At 36.0% G+C, this 20,661-nt stretch overlaps 1 protein-coding gene across 17 annotated transcripts in view; it reads right to left on the bottom strand.

Moving 5' to 3' along the window:
• Positions 1 to 20,661, bottom strand: part of DPH6 (diphthamine biosynthesis 6) — a 204,941-nt gene that overhangs the window by 110,518 nt on the left and 73,762 nt on the right. For 16 of the 17 annotated variants that reach the window (XM_054068070.1, XM_054068079.1, XM_054068073.1 and 13 more), the window contains 4 exons: positions 15,162 to 15,315; positions 13,638 to 13,769; positions 9,528 to 9,657; positions 5,905 to 6,079 (listed from right to left, as the gene is read on the bottom strand). In XM_054068070.1, coding sequence (XP_053924045.1) covers positions 5,905 to 6,079; positions 9,528 to 9,657; positions 13,638 to 13,769; positions 15,162 to 15,315 — 591 coding nt within the window. The remainder of the gene's footprint in view (positions 1 to 5,904; positions 6,080 to 9,527; positions 9,658 to 13,637; positions 13,770 to 15,161; positions 15,316 to 20,661) is intronic. The other variant, XM_009567261.2, reaches the window with a different exon arrangement.

Below are 20,661 nucleotides of genomic sequence, written 5' to 3'. Positions count from 1 at the left end.
CAGATCCTGAGTTATCTGTTCATATTTCAACTTCTTCGTAAGCGGGAAGGTTGGATATAAATCCCCCAAAAGTAATTCCAAATTTCCGTTTAAACAGCCATTTCAACTACTTCAAGTGTACCATAGAGTGTTACTAGTGATGACTGATCCCATTCTCAACATCAGTATCAATGACTGACTTCTACTTTTGCATGCCTTGAGGCCTGAACCACAATTACTAACTAAAAAAGATTTACTTAAAATAAGACAGCAGTTCTAATTCTCCCTGATGTTTCTTTTTAAGATGTCTCATCATTAACGTGAAATTTCCCAGCTGAAGGTATTTTCTAAGACGTAACACAGTGATCCCCTCCTATTTGATGGACTTTGTGATACTGGGTGAGATGGTATGCCATGTCCTCTTTTGGGCATCTGCACTAATTAAATACAACATTTTCACAGTCAGGTTGGTTAATCTTCAGCTAAAAAGAGGTAGGAACAGCAATGTTTCTTGACTTGTGTACTTAGTCTCCACACAATGTAGAACACTCTCCAGGTTGCCCTGCCATTACACATAACTTCTTTTGGCAAAGTTTCTCCTCAAGAGAAACTTTCTCCTGAAAAGAAAGGACTTCTTTTTTTTTTTTTTTTTTAATTTTCCTATAAACATGTTGTTTTCTTTTTGTTATTCTGTCAGTAAATCTATAATTTTAATATTAATCATAAATCTAATAAAAGTTTAAGTTGGAAAGGACTTCCAGAGTCACCTAATTTAACCTTATGCTTAGAGCAGAGCTATTTTAAACATTAGATTAGTCTGCTGAGGGCATTGTAGGGTCAGGTTTTGAAGACCTGCTGGATACAGCCTTGCTAATGTAGCCTGTATTTAGTTACTCTTCACCGCTGCAATAGTGAACTTATATTTAGATTGCTGACAATGAGGAATTTTAGTTACTTCTTTGCAGACCCACTACCTAGACAGTCAGCATTCCACACTGTTGCGTGGGACTATTCAATTCTACTCGTAGGACTTTTCCTTCACACCTGTTCACTTTCACAAAATTCCTGTTACTAGTTGCTTGTCCAGCTATCTCTGAATGGCAACCCTGCCCTCCAACGCAAACGCTATCCCAGTTATGGTCTTCAACAATCGTACTCGGCATGCATTCAATCTCATTGTCCAAGTTGTTGATTAGGATGTTAAAACAGTATCAGCCTAAATAGCTGTCCTAAAGGAACATTATTTAAGACTGAACTGTTGACTACCACGTTTTTTCCCCACCCATTAGAGGGTCCAGGTATTCTACCCCCATATTACTAGACGTGGCATAATATAGTATATTGCTGTTGAATCACAAAATGAAAAGAGTGGAAGGAAGCAAACAACCTACCAGCTATATGTGTGTGAAAAAGAAGTATTTTAAAGGGTTAACTATATCTTTAAGAATCATACCATGATTTTTTTCAATTCCCTGTTCAGTAACATGAATTTTCTGACATCTTTTTATTTTTATCATTCTCCAGCTGATCGTCTTATAAGGATAATCCATGCATGCTTATTGCATGGATTCCTGAAAATATGTATTTTGCTTTACAACAGCTAAGCACGCTTTTGGAAAACTGCAACCAGTCAGACAGCGTAAGTAGCCAGGTAATCTTTCCTGGTGTACATTATAGACAAGGCTATTTACCTTCTCCTTTTAAAGCCATCTGCTACAAACTGTGCATTGAGCTCTATCAGATGACTTTCAGTTTCACTTCAAGAGAAGGAACTGAGTCTTCTTAGCAAGGAAATATTAGAACTACTGCAAGTATCATTGCCATATAGCAGATGCAAGACTCTTTATTGCCACTATTGTTACCACAGTACTTAACTTGCTAATTTGTCATGCCTTGACGATCAGAAAAAAAAATAGTTTATTGTAAGGTGAGTAAAGATTAAATAAAAAGAACATAAGTTTGATCATGTTATAGGTATCTGGCCATTGGAAAGAGAATAAGAACACGCTCTTGTTTATATTTGTGCCACTGGGTTCAGATAGTACACAGGAGTCAACTGAGAAAAATATGCCTGAAGGATGGTTGCAACTGGGATTTGGGAACTATCAGAGGCAAAGAACTGAGGTCACAAGGAAAAGCTAAAAGCTTCAACAGACATAATCAAGTCTTAGATTCACATATATCGGTATGTGTATAAAATGTCACCATCAAATATTATTGTGGAATATAAGAGTACCGTAAATTCTACTGTGGCATCTTATTTGCTCATTTCCAGATAGAAAAAAACTAAGAAACTTTGCCAAAGCAAACAAACTGTGAGTGCAAATAGACTTTTAAATTGCATTAACATACTGGAAGTACATCTGGTACAAACACTGTCAACTTTCCACACATTCTTAGTTAAGTATCTGTGGTTAGTCTTTCAGCTGCACTGGGCTCTTTTAAAATTAATTTTTAATGAACTATGCTCAGAGTTCATAAATGCTCAAAGAATGTTCTCAGAAAGTAAATAATCATGGATAAGCTCTCAGTATACAAAGTCCACACAAAAATACCAAAACTGTGCCTGTGACATCTTTTCATTTAACAAATTAAGAAAATAAACTACGATCACTTTCAAAATAGTTGCCTCAAGCTGACACACGGCTGCATATAACGCTGCCAAAGGTCAAAGCAATCCGCAGACCATTTTCTGAAAGATTGTTGAGGATAGCAGTCATTTTTGCTTTCATATCTTCTACTGACAAAAAGTGGATTCCTTTGAGCATTGACTTGATCTTTGGGAAGAGGCAGATATCGCAGGAAGCCAGGTCTGGTGAACAGGTTGTTGCTAAGCACAGTGATGTTGTTATTAGCTAAAAACTGCTTCACAAAGTGTTGTAGGCTGGTGCACACTGACATTTTCTGAATAAGGGTAAGAAAATGTCTCTATTTGAACGTGCATCCACCTGGGGCTGTTGACTGATGGACAGCTGAACATGAGCCAGCAGTGTGCCCAGGTGGCCAAGAAGGCCAATGGCAACCTTGGCTGCATCAGGAATAGTGTGGCCAACAGGACTAGGGAAGTGATCCTTCCCCTGTGCTCAGTGCTGGTAAGGCCACACCTTGAACACTGTGTTCAGTTTTGGACGCCCTCACTACAAGGACATCAAGATGCTGGAACAAGGACAAGCAAGAAGGGCAACAAAGCTGGTGAAGGGTTTAGAGTGCAAGCCTTATGAGGAGTGGCTAAGGGACCTGGAGTTGTTTAGCCTGGTGAAAAGGAGATTGAGGAGAGACCTGATCAGTCTCTACAGCCACCTAAAAGGAGGTTGTAGTGAGGTGGGGGTTGGTCTCTTCTCCCTTGTAGCTACTGACATGACAAGGTGTAATGGCTTCAAGATGTGCCACGGGAGATTTAGGTTGGATATTAGGAGGACTTTCTTTACTGAAAAGGTTGTCAAGCATCGGAATAGGCTGTCCTGGGAGGTGGTTCAGTCACCACCCTAGAGGTGTTTAAAGGACAAGTAGATGTCATACTTGGTGACATGATCTAGTGGCAGACTTAGCAGGCCTGAATCCATGGTTAGACTCAACGATCTTAAAAGTCTTTTCAAAGCAAAACCTTTCTGTGATTCTGAGTGAAGCTTTTGAGTTGAACCTTGTGACGGGTTTGAACGTGTTCTATAACCATCTCTTTGTCTCTCCCCTCCCTCTCTCAGTTCCCAAGCTATAGGGTTAGTCTTGGAGTTTTTCTGTATCAGACCTCATAAATTTCTTACCCCAAAACACAGCTTTGCAGTGCCCCTTCTTCTTTAATTCTTTGATGTATAATTGTGCTGTTAGCTTTTGAAAAGAGTGTCAGCAAGCTGGTTCTATACAATCTACCAATTACTGCTTAGTTTCGACAAATCCTCTAACCTACTGGTAAAACAGAATTCAAGCATGAAAATACAACAGTAATCTGATAAACAACAGTGAGAAGTAAAAACCTGAAGGATATTTAGTAAAAATATCAAGCTACTATCAATGACCAGCACAAACTGGGTTGGAGTACACTGCAGAACAAAGATCTGGCAGAAGGCAAACCAGGTATCATCACACATTCCCAGACTGAATAGCCTACGTAGTCTATAGTACTACTGCTAGAAGATCATAATCAGAACACTTGGTTTTACGCTACTGAAACTAGCCATGTAGCTATTACAATAATTCTGATGTAGCTTACATTCCAGTTGCTAACACAGACACTAAGATTGCCAGAGGTTTCCACACCAATATAACAGGTAGATCAAGAAAAATATCTTCAATTATCTCAGGTTTTCCCTAATTATAAGAAAGTCAGTCATACTGTATATTACAACAGTTTATGTCTACTTCTTACAAGTAGAAACACTGAAGTTCTTTTTGAAGAAAGCTATTCTCAGAAGAGGAAGAATGTTTGTTTCATTTTGCTATATAAACACTTTGAAAATTCTAATTTCATTCTGCCTCTCTGGAGGACATTCTCATGGTAAATTTCAAATTTTTACTTTTTGTCCTCGTAGCACTGTTGGAAGCATTCTGCAAGGTCCCTACAGAATTAAACCGATGCTCTGCTGAGTGATTTGTTGAGCCTGAAGTTTGAATTCCACAGTTTGCATGAACTACCTACACCTTTCCATTGCCAGCCCTGCTCTTACATGCCAGTGCACACTGATTTCAAATTGCACTACCTTGAATATTAAAAGTCGTTGCCCTAGTCTGAATTAAGCAAAACCACTGGGTTAAAATACATGATAATTCCTCAGTGTCCACTAAATTTTGCACAGGACTGAAAAGACAACAATATAATTGTCCAATTGCCATCAAGCAAATGACAAAATCTACAGGTACACAACAAAATGGTAACATCCATTTACTGTTTTAAGATCATTAAGCTTCTGTTCCTCAAATGTACAAAACTGATCAACGTTTCATCATCATAATAATATCATAATTTCAAATTATTTTTATTGACTCTAAAGATTAAACCCCCCTATGTTACTTTCTTATTTATTCTGGAAAATACGTTCTCTTCCTAAAACATAATGAAGGGCTTTACTTCTCCTTGTGACCTGAAGAGCTTAATATTTGCTCATAAAGAGCCCAAGGAAGTTCTGAAAACCCATCTAAAGAGGCTTTTAATTTTGGAAAATTCACATTTAAGAAGATCCAAGATACTTATCTTCCATTAATAAATTTTCCATGTTGTTTATGCACTCATGCATTCCTCTGATGTATTCTTATAAAAAGGATTTATAGGCTGCATCTTTTACATGCTATTTTAGACGGGAAAAAATATAATTTAAATATAAAACTTATTTACTGAAATAAAAGAAAAGAGTTGTTCACTGGATCAAGCTCTGTGGGACAGAAATACATTACTAAGTAGTCAAAGAGTCTTACAAGATAAAATCATGATAAAGTTAAATATTGATACTGAGATGAAACATATTGATGGTAGTAGTAACACAAAATCTGGCAGAGGAAATTAAATATAGTGCTCGTATGTACATTACCAATTCCCCATGCAGGGGTTTGTGGACTACAGCTATGAAGGACAGCAAGTGAGTGATCTTGTAGCAGAGGTGCAGCTTTTGAAAACTGTTTCTTTACTCCTGTGGTCATTGGATTTTGAAAGCAAAAACACTTATTTCGTACCTTAAGGGAAAACAGTCCCTCAGGGAAAACAAATAGCTCGTGTCAATAGGGATTTAATTAAATAAGCATTTTAGGGTTGACTTACCTGCTTTTTACCTTTTGTTTTGTTTGTAATTTTTAAAAATAAAAATTCAAAATGCCCCTTTTCCATTATTTCTCTTGACACATTTTCTTTTGCCCATCCAGATGGAGAGGACATTTTACAAATGTACTTTTTTCAGCAAACTAACATACAGTTCAAAAGAAGCAAGACAGACTGCTTACCTTGATGGACTGACTGTAAGGTCCTATGCTAGCAGGTGCCCAGTGGGAAATGCTCTGTACATGCATGACCAGTTTTTCATCATGCAACACATCATCTATCGCAACGTCATACTTATGTGCAAGGCAGTCCATGCGAAACAGTATTCCATCAGGTAAAAGGGTTTCCACACATACTCTGAAAACACAAGACAATTATTTTTTTCAAACCTAAAGTTTGCTTGCACCAACTTTTGGCATTTAGGTTCCATGGGTTTTTCTTTTGGATACTATGTTATGAAATTTTGTCAGTAACATAAACCAATATAGTATGGTAAAAACCTGCTAACATTTACAGTGTTACCTCCTCTCCAAATAATGATCAACTTCAGACCTCCAGCAAGACAGTTTCCAGGACCAAGGAGAAAACAACAAAGTAGCCAATGGTCCATTTCCATGTGATTATTTTTAGGATGCATATCACTTCATTAAGAATATATGAGTTCTTCTACTAAAAAAAACTCAACCACACAACTCTGGAAATGCCAGATAAGTTACATCAAGCAGTCTTCAGACTGACTGTATCGTCACATTCTTACTTCCATGATTTTTCCCTGAATCCCCTTCCAACGGTTGGACTAGGTTTTAAAAAGAAGCACCTTATTGTTCCTTTACACCTTCCTCACACACTATCTTGCAATACTGAGCATATCTTTCTGTTAAACTTCAGGTTGCATGACAGACACACACTTATGACAGGACTGAAAACCTACTTAAGCATTCATTTAAAACGTTCACTTTGGATGGCTCCAAGGAAGAATGGGTGCCTGGATGGACAGTTTGTTGCACACACAAAGGAAATAGCACAGGTTGAGGGGATGGTTAGCGGGGGCAGAAATCAACATTTCAGTGCCTGAAAAATAATTATATTTGCAGTCCATGCATAAAAAAGTCATTTAGCTCCCAGCAGGAATTCAACAAAAAAATTACTTGTTCTCTTTACATATCATATAACATAACCTTACAAAATTTGCTTATTTCTTCCAATAAACCTGTTTTTTCTCCCTTCTTCCCACATGCAAATACAATATTTTTTCCTCATTACCATCATCACAAGCATGGATGAATGGATTTTCTGCTTGGGTTGGTAAATTTTCAAGACAATTTTGCAAATTTAGCACAGACCCACACCCTTGAGTCAGTGCTTCCAGCATATTGCTTGTGAGAACTCCCACATCCAGGTCTCTGTGCATAATGCAATGATGCAGCCATGCAAACTGCTGTATAATTCTTCTTCTGGACAAAATGCAACATAAAACTGTTTGTTCCATAAAAATAATCATAAAAAGCCATTTTCCTGCAAATTCCTAATCTTTCTACCAGTTATTTTAGTGATGGAAGACCATGTGACTTGCTATGCAAATGTGGAGGCTTAAAACATTGCAACAGCATGAGATACAAAAGAAACTAAATTGAGAGAAGGATGAGAGTCATAAAAAGAACTTAAGATAGATAGGAGTGAAGATTCATTTTTGTGTAGTTTACAGCTGGAACTAGATCCCTTCTCTTAAGGCACACACAACCAGCGCTCCATCCCTGTGTGGTTTAGTAATTCGGGTTTACAATCAAAGAAACCGCTTCCTGCTCTCTTTAGTTTCTTCTGACATCCAGAGAGTGCGGCAGAATGTGAATCTATCACGATATATATTATCTTAACAACATCTTTCAACTATTTATCATGCTAGACCTAAAATTCACATGCCTATACTACACTTCCTATTCTGTAATAACAGTATATAATATAGTATTTTACTATATTATTAGAAAATTGCTTAACAATTGATTTTAAAAATAAGAGCAAGACATGAGGTCTGACCTCATCATTGACCCTGCTTTGAGCAGGGGATTGGACTAGATAACCTCCAGAGGTCCCTCCCAACCATATTAACCTATGATCCAAGTCGAATTTTTCAAGCTATGGCACTTCTGCATACTGAGCATATTATCTCCAATGCTTGAAAACATGAGTTACTGTGATAAGATATAAACTCTTTTGACTAATGTTATAAAGTATTGACAAATGGAAAATTAGTTTTAACACACAACTTTTCAAAAAGGAGAACAAAAATTTCATGGGCTAGGTGTTCACTATCCAATTTCCAATAGAAAAAAAAGCTAACACACCCAAATAACACAGGAGTCACATATTGCCTATCTAGATCATCAAGCTGTTTCATTATGTCAGAGATGGACTGGGATGCAATGCTGAAGATTCTATACAGTAGGCATCAAACAGCTATGATTTGGGGGATCTATGAATGAAAGTGACAGCATCAGTGTACTTAGAAGTCTGAAATAATTCCTTTTCATACTTGTAGTCTCACTGAATATGTAAACGCAGCTAAGTGACCCACTGACAATCATTATTTGACAGAAACACAAGACATTAAGAACAGACACACTAGATCAAACCAAAAATCCATCAAGCCCAACATTCATCTTCAACCACAGCCAAGTTCATACAAGCAGAGGAAGAAAAGGGAACAGAGTAAGTATAAAGTGGTACTGTCTTGAAATACCTCCCAGTATAAAATGATGTGCATCTTGGGCACCTTCTCAGCTAACAATTTGGCTTTTGTATTCATAAAAATAGGAAGAAAAAGGAGAACAAGTTTTGTCATAAGGACTTAGAAGGCTGCAAACATCACTACCTTCAGAAAGACTTAATAATCATTAATAGTATGGTTTTAAGTAAGGCTTTTGACACTGTCTCTGTAACATCCCCGTGGAGATGGAGGAGTAGACAGTGAGGGAGACTGAAAATTTGATGAACAGATGGGCCCCGAGAATGGAGATCAGTGGTACAGTCTTGTAGTTGGCCAGTAACAAGTGGTGCATCCAGGGGTCTATACTGGGTGCAATCCTGGTCAACACCTTCATTAATAATTTGGACGATGGGCAGAATGCGCCTTTGGCAAGTTTGCAGATGATACAAAACTTGGAGCAGTGGCCAGTACATCAGAGATTTGTGTTGCCATCCAGATGGACCTTGACAGGCTGGAGAAACAGGCACACAGGAATCTCATGAATTTCAACAAGGAAAAGCTGAAAGTCCTGCACCTGAGGAGGAACAAACCTATGCTCTGGTATATATTCTGGAGGCCAATTAGCACCTCTGCAGAAAAGGACCTGGAGGTTCCTGATGGACACTAAGTCGAACATGAGTCAGCAAAACGAGTGGCAAACGAGTCTGATGAAGCTCTGGGTTGCATTCAGAAAAGTGTGGCTAGTAGGTCGAGGGAGGCAAACAAACAAGAAAAGCAAATAAAATCCCACCAATAGATAAGACTTGTCAGTTCAATCAAGTCACAAATTAAAACTTAGACTCGCAAAAAAAAAGTATTAGTCTTTGTTAAGGCCATATTGTGGGGCATTTATAAACCTTGTGACATGTAGAAGGCAAGAATTTCAAATCCTAGTGCTTTTGAGTAGAGCAGACCTGATGTTATTACTCCAAAAAGCAGCAAAAGTCTACTTCTCAGACTGTGAGGTGCAAATATTTGGACAAACCCTTCATTAATATAGTAACAATAGTTTAGTATATTACAGTGCATCATAAATACACTATAGCAGTAGTCTAATCCTACCTTACTGGTGGACACAAATCAAATTCTGTCACATAAACTGAATTTATAACATTGAAATCTTTCATGCTCTTCACATACAGATGAACCATAATAATATCCTTCAGTTCCAATCCTTCTGAAGCCATATTAGCTGCAGGATAAAAATAATACAGTTGTTAAAGACAGAATACTTCACATATGTGTAGAAAGGCAGCATAGGTATCCTTTCATTCATAGATCGCTTTCATTCAGCACAATCAACTGTTAATAACCAAACAGTTGCCTAAATATGACTGAAGACTTTGCAGCATACTACCTTTCCCCCTCTGACACCTATTTTTTTCATTAAAATCCTTCTCATGTTAATTTTCCATATATACATGAGCAGAATACAAGTAAATTTTATCTACCCTGGGCAGTGGTGAATTCTTGCTCCAAGAAACCTGATCATGCGTTAATACACGTAGATATGTTACAATCTGAATTCCTTGTATCCATAAGTTTTATCGACTTGGGATTTTTTGTACTTTTTTTTAATTTTTTTTTTTATTTATTTTCAGTTTATGACAGCTATCTGTAAAAGACTTTGAATCACAGAAGTATAGAACTGGAAAGGACAATAGATCCTTTAGTGCATCACCCTCTTCAAAGAAAAGATCAAATATTTATCTGGTATTCCAGAGGGATGCTTGTCTAAGCTGTTTTTAAAAACCTTCATTGCAATAATAATCTCTGCATAAACAAAGAGTTATTAATGGCAAGACAGACAATAGGAAACAGAAATAGCCACAGGAGAAATGAAAGAAAGATGAGAGCAGAGGAAGGTTTAAGCAGACAATTAAAGAAAACATACTGGGAAGCAAAGATCATCTGGATGTGTATGCATAGAAGATTCCATTTGCAGCACTTAAGGAGAATGCATTACTCTTACATAGCTAATACCATAATAAAATATGTGAAGCAGCTCTGTAGTATGGACCTTTTGTAAGTCATGGGCAATAGAAACTAAATGAAGAACAAAATCTTCTCTGAATAGAGAGCATATATAATTACAGTCCCGTGAGACCAAACTTAAACGAGCTATGCAAAGCTCTTCTCAGTGTAACTTTGGGGATCCTGTCCTTTAATGTTACAGTGTGTACATGTATTTACATACATTTATTTTCCAGAGAAGTACAAGAGTATAAAGACAATCTCTGTTGGCTGTTGCCTTAATGAGAAACAAATACTTTTTGTATAAAAAATTCCTTGTGTTTCTAAAGACAGTTCAGGAGTTGGCACACTTCCACAAAGGTCAGTTTGGTGACACCAATACTGAAATTTGCTCTAAATGTCTTAGCTTTACTTAGTCACAGTGCCATTAGCGTTGGCTGTCTGAAAACAGGAATTGTCATTGACAGAAAAGGAAGTGTGCACTAAGTGATCTAAGAGACCGTATAGAAATTAACACAGAACTCCTATGAAGTCAAGATACATCTTCACAAATTTCAGCTGAGAAACTAGCATGCAATGATGATTCTGTCCAGATATATAAACGTATTTGAATGCAGCCAGTATTTTAGTCTAGAATAAAGAGTTTTGGCCTGCAGTTAAAAGTTCTGTAGCATTATTTGGAATACTGAAGGGGAAAAAAACCCAACCAACCAAACACAAAAACAAATCAATACCCTGCCCAGTTCTAAATTTAAAATGCATAAGCCAACAAACTAATTTCTGGACACGTAACAGTATTACAGCAAGCTGAAGGCAACGAGATTTGGATAAGTTCATAATTTCAAGCTTTACTTTTAAAAATCATCTTAAAGTAAATAAAAGTACAATCTCTTTTTTCACTGCATGAATTAGAGAAATGATGGGAAATAATCTCTCACTAGTTTGCGAGTAGAATAAAACTGACTCCCAAAACACTGTATCGAGTAGAAAGGCATAAATGCTGAACCAGTATCCACCCAGGACTTGCGGTCTTGACAATAAGCTCTGTTTCCCAAGGCAAGAATCTTACACAGCACATCTCCAGGATGTACAGGGAAACCATACAGCCTTTCTGGTGAATTTTGAGGCATTCGCTGTTCCAAATAATTTATAAGATGTGATCAGGTGAGACTCATCCTTAGGCTGAGCTGCCTAAAAATAACTGACCAGAAAGATAACATTGGCCAAAGTTCAGCCTGATTTTTTTTAAATGGGTTACCCAGGACCCTTAGTCCAAGAGCAACAAAACATAGCATCAAAACTGTCTATAGGAAGTAATATTTTAGATTAAATGTTCATGTAATAAAAATCTATTTAGTTTCCTTCAAGCCTATGGAGCTTTGACAAAGTACAACTGCAGAGGACAAGGGGCTATGGGCACAAACTGGAGCACAGGAAGTTACACTGTTCTGAACATGAGGAAAAACTTCTTTACTGTGAGGGTGACAGAGCACTGGAACTTGCTGCCCAGAGAGGTTGTGGAGTTTTGCTTCTCTGGAGATTCTCAAAACCCACCAGGACATGCTCCTGCGCAATCTGTTCTAGGTGGATGTGCGTTAGCAGGGGGGCTGGACTAGATCCCCTGAGGTCCCTTCCAACACCAACAATGCTGGGATTCTGTGATTTATATATAAAGCACTGCAATCTTTGCAATCTTCCAATCATATCTAAGGAAAAGTTTAACAGAAGAGTTTAAGAAAATAAATGTAACCAGTTGTTGGCTTCACTAGAGAATTCCATCCGCTTTACAGAATAACTACGTTTCATAACGTCTAGTAATACTTTTTCATTTCTAAATCCATTCGGCAGCACTCATCTTCTTTAGAGGTGATTAAAACAGTCAACTCAACAAAGAGAAGGTTAAAAGAATTTTGCTTACTCCATTCTTATATCAGTGGACTGAACTGCTGTACAGATTATGAGTTCAGAAAAAGCCTTTTGAACATCTGCAGATCAGTTCACTTCTGAGAAAAAAAATTGTTTCTTTTGCCATCACATAACCATAATTCATTCAGTCTTCCACACCCACATCCAAGTTTTCTACCAAGGATCAGCAAGTTATGATTTTTCTTGACCATAATACAGTTAATGCAAGTAATTTGCTGAAAGCAATAGGCTCCTTTACTAGTCAGAGAAAAAATCTATTCTGACAGATGCTAAGGCAAAAGTATGTTTGCATTGGCAGATTTCCATTCAAATATAATAAGAATGTAAGAAAAGCTTTACACAACCTTTTGCTTCCATTTAGAGATTATGACCAGAAAATTTACACTAAATACTATTGTCTTTTACTACAAGTTTGATCACATCCACCTTGCTGATTTTCAAGCAATCAAAAACTTGTACCTTAAGGACATTCTATAAAGTATAACTTCTTAGCTTTTGAAAAAAAACCCTAGGGTGTCTTTTTCAGCCTATATTCAATCATGAATACTCAGCTGCACATGCAAAATTAAGATGTACAGGACAACATCCCACACAAATTCGTGAACAAGTATATGAGCCTACCTATTCTGATAATAAAAATATTCCCATTTTTATGAATGAAAACAAGCTTGTATGAATGTTTTACTTAAAATTTAGAATGAAAAGAAAATATAGAACAAAAATGTTAATTTTTTATCTGTCAGTATTTTGTAACAGGAGGGTAGTAATGAACCTGGATTTCATTATTCCCAAAATAGCAATTTCTCCTTTACATAAAGAATATAAATGAGATTTACTGCTGCTAATCTAAACTTATATGCCAAAATATGCAACAGCTTTCTAGCAAACTTAATTTAAAATTATACTAGCTACAAAGTGCTTTAGCAAGCAGATAACATCCATAGCACACACTCACACACAGAGTATATGTTACAAGAAAGCTAAAAAGCAAGTTATAAAGCAAGTAAGTATGGTGGAAATAGCATTGTTACAGTGATATGACCACTGCTCAGGCTTTCAAGGGTCCTCAAAAGCCAGTCAAATTATCATGTGTTCAACATTAAAGCTGGCAATCTTGATACCAATGTTTCCAAACCAAATGCAAAATGAGACGGCAAACTGACAACAACAACATTCAAACTTTTAAAACCACAGGACAATACAGATCCTTACTCAATATCATATTAAATCAGTGTAATCTACAAGACACAATGGATTAATTGAATAAAGCACCTTGGAGAGATGAAAATGCTTCCCTTGCTGCTTCTTGAGCATTTTTGCCCTTTGATGGAAGAAAGTGAGCAGCAATGTCTGAAAACCACTGGTAACCACTCGGGGATCTTCCTGAATTTCCAAGTGTCTTAGCTATCAGAAATGAAAAACAGCACTATGATTATAATAATGAAAGATTTCAGATTAACCTAGAATAAATTTTAAATTGCTTAACTACGAAGAACTTCTACAGAAAAAATAAGATCACAAACTGTAAAAAAGTCTTCAAAACATATTTACAGACAAACAGATATAAAACAAAAACTTAAAACTAAGTGTGCTGGTAACAAATCTTCCAAATGTTACTTGACAAATCCTTCTTCAACACTGCCTTCATAAAATATGCCTGCAAGTAGTATTTAGCTGACAATTTCAGTATTTTCTCTCCTCCCTCCTTTTTTAGCTAACCTTTTACAATTTCCCTACCTGTTTTGATACAGTCTTGGCACAATACATGACACTAAAGAGTAAAAATTTTCAAAAGCATCTAAGTGACATAGGAACAGATTTTCAAATTTATATGCCAAATTTTAACAGAAGTTTGGTGTTTAACCTGGTTCAGATCATCTTCACAAATGCATAACATGTTTAGGCATTTTTTAACATCCCACCAGGCACTTATCCATATTCAACAGCATAAATACGATATGATAACAAACACCATTACGCTATGAAAGTTTTCAGGAAAAGTCTTCTGATCTTTGAGTGATGGTGTGGTACTTCAGTGAGGTACCAACTTACGAACTTGTGTTTATTCTGCATTAATCACCTAACGTTCAAGACAGTGCTAATATCAGACATATGATTAGTTACTGCAGTTCACCTAAGAGAAAGTGATTTGCTGTGCTGCTGAACTTGATCATGCATGCCAACCCTGAGGCTGCTTGGCTGGGGACAGACTTATGCATTATATAAGTAAATTGAGCAGCTGCTCGTCATACTTCATTTTTGAGTTTGCTTTTCTATCTTCACTTTAAAAAAATTAGAACATGGCTATAGGTGTGGTTAGACCTCTTAAATAAAACCCAATCCCTCCGCTCCAATAAATTATTTGCTTATAGGAATTTCATTCAGGTAAACAGAACACCTGAATATGAGTTTTCAAAAAAACAAAAAAAAAAGAGAAAAAGAGAAAGAAGGCGGAAGGGAGGGAGGGAGGGAGGGAGGGAGGGAAGAAGGGAGGGAGGAAGGGAGGGAAGGAGGGAGGGAGGGAGGAAAGGAGGGAGGAAAGGAGGGAGGAAAGGAGGGAGGAAAGGAAAAATGGGTCATGCTCCTTCTTCAAAATAACCTGAAATGCTTTATTCTACAGATCTATTAATTCCTATCAGAAAGCCACACTGTAGTAAGATCTCATTTTTCTCAGGCTGATTATTAAAGGTCATGAACATTCTTTTCAGGAGTGTTCTTACAGTAATTAACAGTGTGGTCCACCAGGGCATGAAATATTGAGTACTACTTTTCTAATTAAAGTTATGAAAGACTCACTGAAATCCAAAGAATTATGTTTCAAAGACTTCCAGTTGACTGTAATGTTTTTCTGTGGTTCATCCTCTTCTGATGTAGGGAGAATATCATCATCTTTGCAGCTTAGCTCACAAGGACAGCTACTGAATGTAAATGCACCTGAAGAGTCCCCCTGCTTGAGACAAACACTATAAAATAAGCAAGTAGACAGCATGCCAGCAGTATTAAATTAATACATTTTATCATTCAAATTTGGGATTTCAATTACAAAGAAATACTATAGCTTAAGAGGTACTTAGGCTTAGAACATTTAATGGAAGAATAGCATTAGGATTTCCCAGTCTTTAGATTGCAGAAACTGGCAGAATACAATGTGCTCCTGTTGACATATCATATGGAATAAAAATGCAAACTTAGCAGTAAATAACAACAGATATGAAAAATGATGAGATTCAAGATAAGACACTGAAAGAATATTACCACGAAGGAATGCTGCTCCGCAATCATATGTAGGACAACTGTGTTTACCACAAAAGGTATAAATTAAGTGGAAAAAAGAAACAAAAGTACAAGAGTAAGAATTTGATAATTAACACTGTCACCGAACACTTGAAGCAGAGCAAAGACTAACAAGAAAGTTTTAATACTTTGTGGAACCTTGAATGAATGCAGTCCACGTAAAAAAAAAAAAAAAAAAAGCCTTTCTATTCATCGCACAAAGACTATCTCTTCCATCAAACTCAACACACTTTAGGATGCTCAGAATTTTGAGATACAGAAAAGAGCATTTTATAAGACTTATACATCAAAGTAATCTCTTGGCAAGGAATGAAAATAATTCACTCTATTTTCTCTTCTTCCAAAATGCTTTCTTAGGCCTAGGAAGAGAAAACTATGCCATTTAAAGCATAATAAAGAGGCAGAGTCCATACTGACTTTTATAAATACATCCAAAATTACGTGTTCATTCTATTTTCAAGAAATTAGGTAATTACAGCATACATATATATTTTTGTAATTTTAGAGAAATCGGACCCCCTACTCTCTTCCATCTGATTTTCCAAAGCAGCCTAATCCGCAGAGCATGCTGATTTCAGGATCACTAGCTTGGCTAATACTACTTGTCTTCATCTAAAACCAATAAAAATTATGACAGATATTATCCATAAACCTTAAACAAACATCACTGAATGCTTTAAGTCCAAATTCTATTGATTAATTTTCTGCTCAAAAGTCTCAAATTTCATATAGTGTCTAAGCTATGCTTTTTACTGCAGATTTCTGAAATACTGAATTCACAAAAATGATGATAAAGCCAAAAAAAGCAAGATAAAAAGTTGATAAAATATGAAACCTTTGGCAATCCTTAAATATGGATTAGAAACTGCTGAATATTCTTTCAGCTCACAAATTAGCGTATTATGGAATTTCCATGCAAACTGTCTATGAAAAAGAATATTAACATCATATAGTGAAGCACTCAAAAGATTGCCTGAAGTTTGGCCCTCTGCATTCTCTGATTTTTAGCAATTAGACTTTTGTCAAGCAAACTGGGATATATTAAAAAATACTAATCAAGTTTGAATACTTTTTTTTTTAAGAAAATGTAATTTTAATGTATTTTTTCTTTCCTTTGGAAAAATAAAAGATATTGCAATTTCAAAAGTTTTCTCTTGATATTGAGAAAAAAATAGTGAGCAAAAAAGGCAGAAAACTATATTATGTATCAGAAGTCTGCAATGAGAACTCAGCATTTATTTTCACATTTGGCTTCACTGGAGAGAAAAAGGATCAAGTTAAGTTAAAGCAGCGTATTTGGAAATACTCAGGAAAGGCTAAATTACAAAAAGGTCATTACCTTTGAGAGGAAACCCAGTTCTGCTGCCTCTAAAAGGGCTCAAGGGGAGTTTTATAAGCGCAGTAAACACTAAAGCTATGCTCTAAGAGGGGCTGATGTTGATTGGGCCTCATTTAATTCATTCCTCCAAGAAAGGCATGAAAGTCAAGGTAATAATCTACTTTATGTGAATCAATTGTACATGAGAGGTTAAAAGAAGTCAACTAAATGTAACATAATAGTGCAAAGATGAAAACTGCACTTTAGGACAAACATGATGTGCATTCCAATACACAAGCATCCAACAGCATCTATGCTCTTTCTTGCTCATTGAATTACACCTCTGACTGCTGCTGTCGCTTGATATATTTTGCCATTATCCAGAGGGCTGCCTGATAGCCCCTAACCCTCCAGGTATGACTTAAAAAACAAAGTAGCAGGAACACAAATCTGTAACTGAAACAGATCTTACGACGGGCTACACTACAAGAATCAAGAAAATTTAATTATTTTCTGGTTTGTTTTTTTTAAACTTTCAATCCGCAAAAAAAAACACTTTATAGAAATATACAGACTGTATAGTGATATAAAGTACTAAATGTGCTACCATTTCCTTCTTCAAAATTGTTGGCTTATTAAATTAGTCAACTTCACTGGCTAATTTGTAACATCCATCATGAAACACTCAATTTGCATTGCAACATGGGCACACATTGAGGACTTTCATAACATACAGACATTAGGGAGTTTGCATCTCTTAGTCCAACCCCTGAGTAAGCACACACAGATACGGTGATATGAATGACACTATCACAATGCTGCCTTGTGTTTTGTTTTTACATCACCTGGATTTTAAATTCAATATGGTATAACAATCCATCACCAGGCAAAAAGTATGTTATCTGGAAAGGGAAAAGTTCCAGCTTGCCATTATAACTACCTCTTTATTCTTGCTTTTGTTAAGCTTTAAACAACTACCTTGTAAGATATCTAGAGATGCAGGTAACTTGTATCGTACAGGTACAATTACAGGTACCTGCAATTTCTCTCCATTCTGTAACCTGAAGGACTGAATTTATACACTCTGCAAGTGAACGCTGACAGAGAACCTATCCCATTTTCATACCATCTGTGAAAATTTTTCTTTCAACTATGTTTCTAAACATGTTTTCTGCAAAACGTGTCATCAAAAATTCATGGCGACGTAATAAGACTCACAGACTGTACCGTAATTGGCTTGGTCTAACTTACTGAACTCTCCTGTAGCTTTGTACTTTGTTAAAATTACAAATATACCAAATTGATGCCATATTAAATTTTCGTATCATCCATGGTCACATCTCTTTTTTTTCTAAATATGTCAGTATTTTATAAATTGTTGAGCTTATATCAACATTGCTTCACAGATGTCAATAAAATTATGCATCTGTGTTTGCACCCATACGCAAGTCAATTACAAAATTTTTGGAAATTACTAAAAACTACCAGAAACTCTATGATGTCTCTTACATACACCAAAGACCATAAAAATAATTGTAGACTAACGTTGATTTCAATGCTTATGATACATCACAATGATTCCTCCAAGGCTGAGTCCCATAATGCTCCAAAACCACAGGCAATCAATCACTTTGTGCAGCAGCACAGGTGCACACTATAGCAGAAGTATTAGGTGTGGAACCTGGCATTAAAAGAACAACAGGCTCAACGCCAGTCTAAGTAAAGCTGCCAGACTCTGTTTAGTAGCAACATTCAAATCTCATACAAATGTTTGTCTTCCATTCCTGTTGACAGAGAAAGTACTCTAAAACTTTAAAAGTCAAGTTATAGACTGCCACAAACAGATTAACTTTCTCTGAATAATACTCTCATCACTTTTGAAAAGAAAAAAAAAATCAAGCTTGGTGTAATGACATTCTAACTAAATCTTACAGAACCTATCTTATCACATAACATTTTCATGTTACTTCACAGAGGCAATATATTTTTCCATTTGTTACACTGTTTCTCCCACACCCACTGTACATTGTTATATCAACCTAATTTTGGATCAGAGCCTGCATGCATGCATACACTTAACTATATTCACATAACTCATGTCAGTGATGCAAGCACGCTCAGAATGAAGTGAAGCAAATGCACGAGCGTTCCAAGATCCAAATTCTCCTGTTGAAAAAAAAAGCCTTGGAGCTAGGACTTTGACTGAGATAGCTGAAATTCCGTGCAGTGGTCTTTTATGAAAACAACAGATTGCCTTCTTAAGAAGCTTACATTCTCCATTACAGAAACTGGTATAAAAACCTAGCACAACACGATTCCAAAACTGATAGTTCTTCCACTAAACAGCGGTAAGAATATAGTGGGATGAGAGCTCAGAAGATGTAAGAAAATACTGTGATAATCTGTATTTGTTGTGGCGTACACTGGTAACAAGAACTCCCTGAAATACATACAATGAGATCACATACATCTTCAAGTAGTATTTCAAATACAATACATAGACACATAGGAAAAAGTCCTTTACTCTGGAAAACGCAAATAAAGTCTCCTTATTATGAAAAAAGAACAAAGAATTCTCTTTTCTCAGAGATCTGGCCTGAATCTGCAATCAAACAGAATAGGAAAGAAAATATTTTATTTATTATTTTAGTGTTTGAAATAAATCAGTGTACAAATAAAATTCTGCAGTATTTATATATTTATATATTTATATTATATATTTATATATATATTTATATAATGCTACAAGAAAGAGCGGCAGCAGGCACAATTCCTCTATCTGTAACAGGCAAACAGGCTTGTTCCTTCTGCCAAGCGTAGAAAGAAAACTGCACGATACCATCTAATTCTGGACTACTCTTAATTTAAGGGGATGCAGGCATGGCTTGTATTGTTTGATATATTTGTGCTCCTATGCACTGGAAGTTGGGGAGGAAAGTATTCATTATTAAATGTGTGAAAGAATAAATCTTAAGGCACGAATGATAGCTAATATGTACACTACTGTCATAAGAAGCATGTTCACATCAGCATAAGTTCGACGGCTTTAATTTCAATTTCTTATCATTCAAAAGCCAACACAACTTAACAGAGTAACCGAACAATATAATATGGGGAAAATAAAAATGCTTTGCAAGTTCACTGTTCTGTCAAAGCAAAAAATAATTATTTCACAGCTGTGATTTTTCTTAATTGAAATATTAAAAATTAAATTTATATAGACTACAAAAGCCAATACAATTGATTTAAAGATTCTAGAGTCTGCTTCAAAAATTGCCACCTCCTCAATGAAAAAAAATCCTATATTTTAAGTATACAAAGTCACAGTGTTATTGACAAAGTAATGTATTGGTGAACCTGGGTGTCTATTATGTACATCACAGTGGTGACTTCATTTTTTACAATGAGGTAAATACAGCATTCCTGATTTTTGAACATTAGTGATTTATTACTATTATTGTTTATTCTCGGTGTTTTTGTAAAATGCTTACCAAAAAATTTTCTTAAGCCATGTTTACCAAACTTTTAATAATGTTTTAGTAATGAAATCTTATATTTACTTATCTCTTTAGCCTTTTCCATATCACTAGTAATGAAAGAAAAAAGGGTGAATCAAAAAAAAAGCTTCAATTATTATGCAAAAAGACTCTTGAAGTTGTACGGTATTGTATTAAACCAGAACAG

This window comes from Cuculus canorus, chromosome 5, assembly GCF_017976375.1.
Source record: "Cuculus canorus isolate bCucCan1 chromosome 5, bCucCan1.pri, whole genome shotgun sequence".
Lineage (NCBI taxonomy): Eukaryota > Metazoa > Chordata > Aves > Cuculiformes > Cuculidae > Cuculus > Cuculus canorus.
This window is presented reverse-complemented; position numbering and strand designations above follow the sequence as displayed.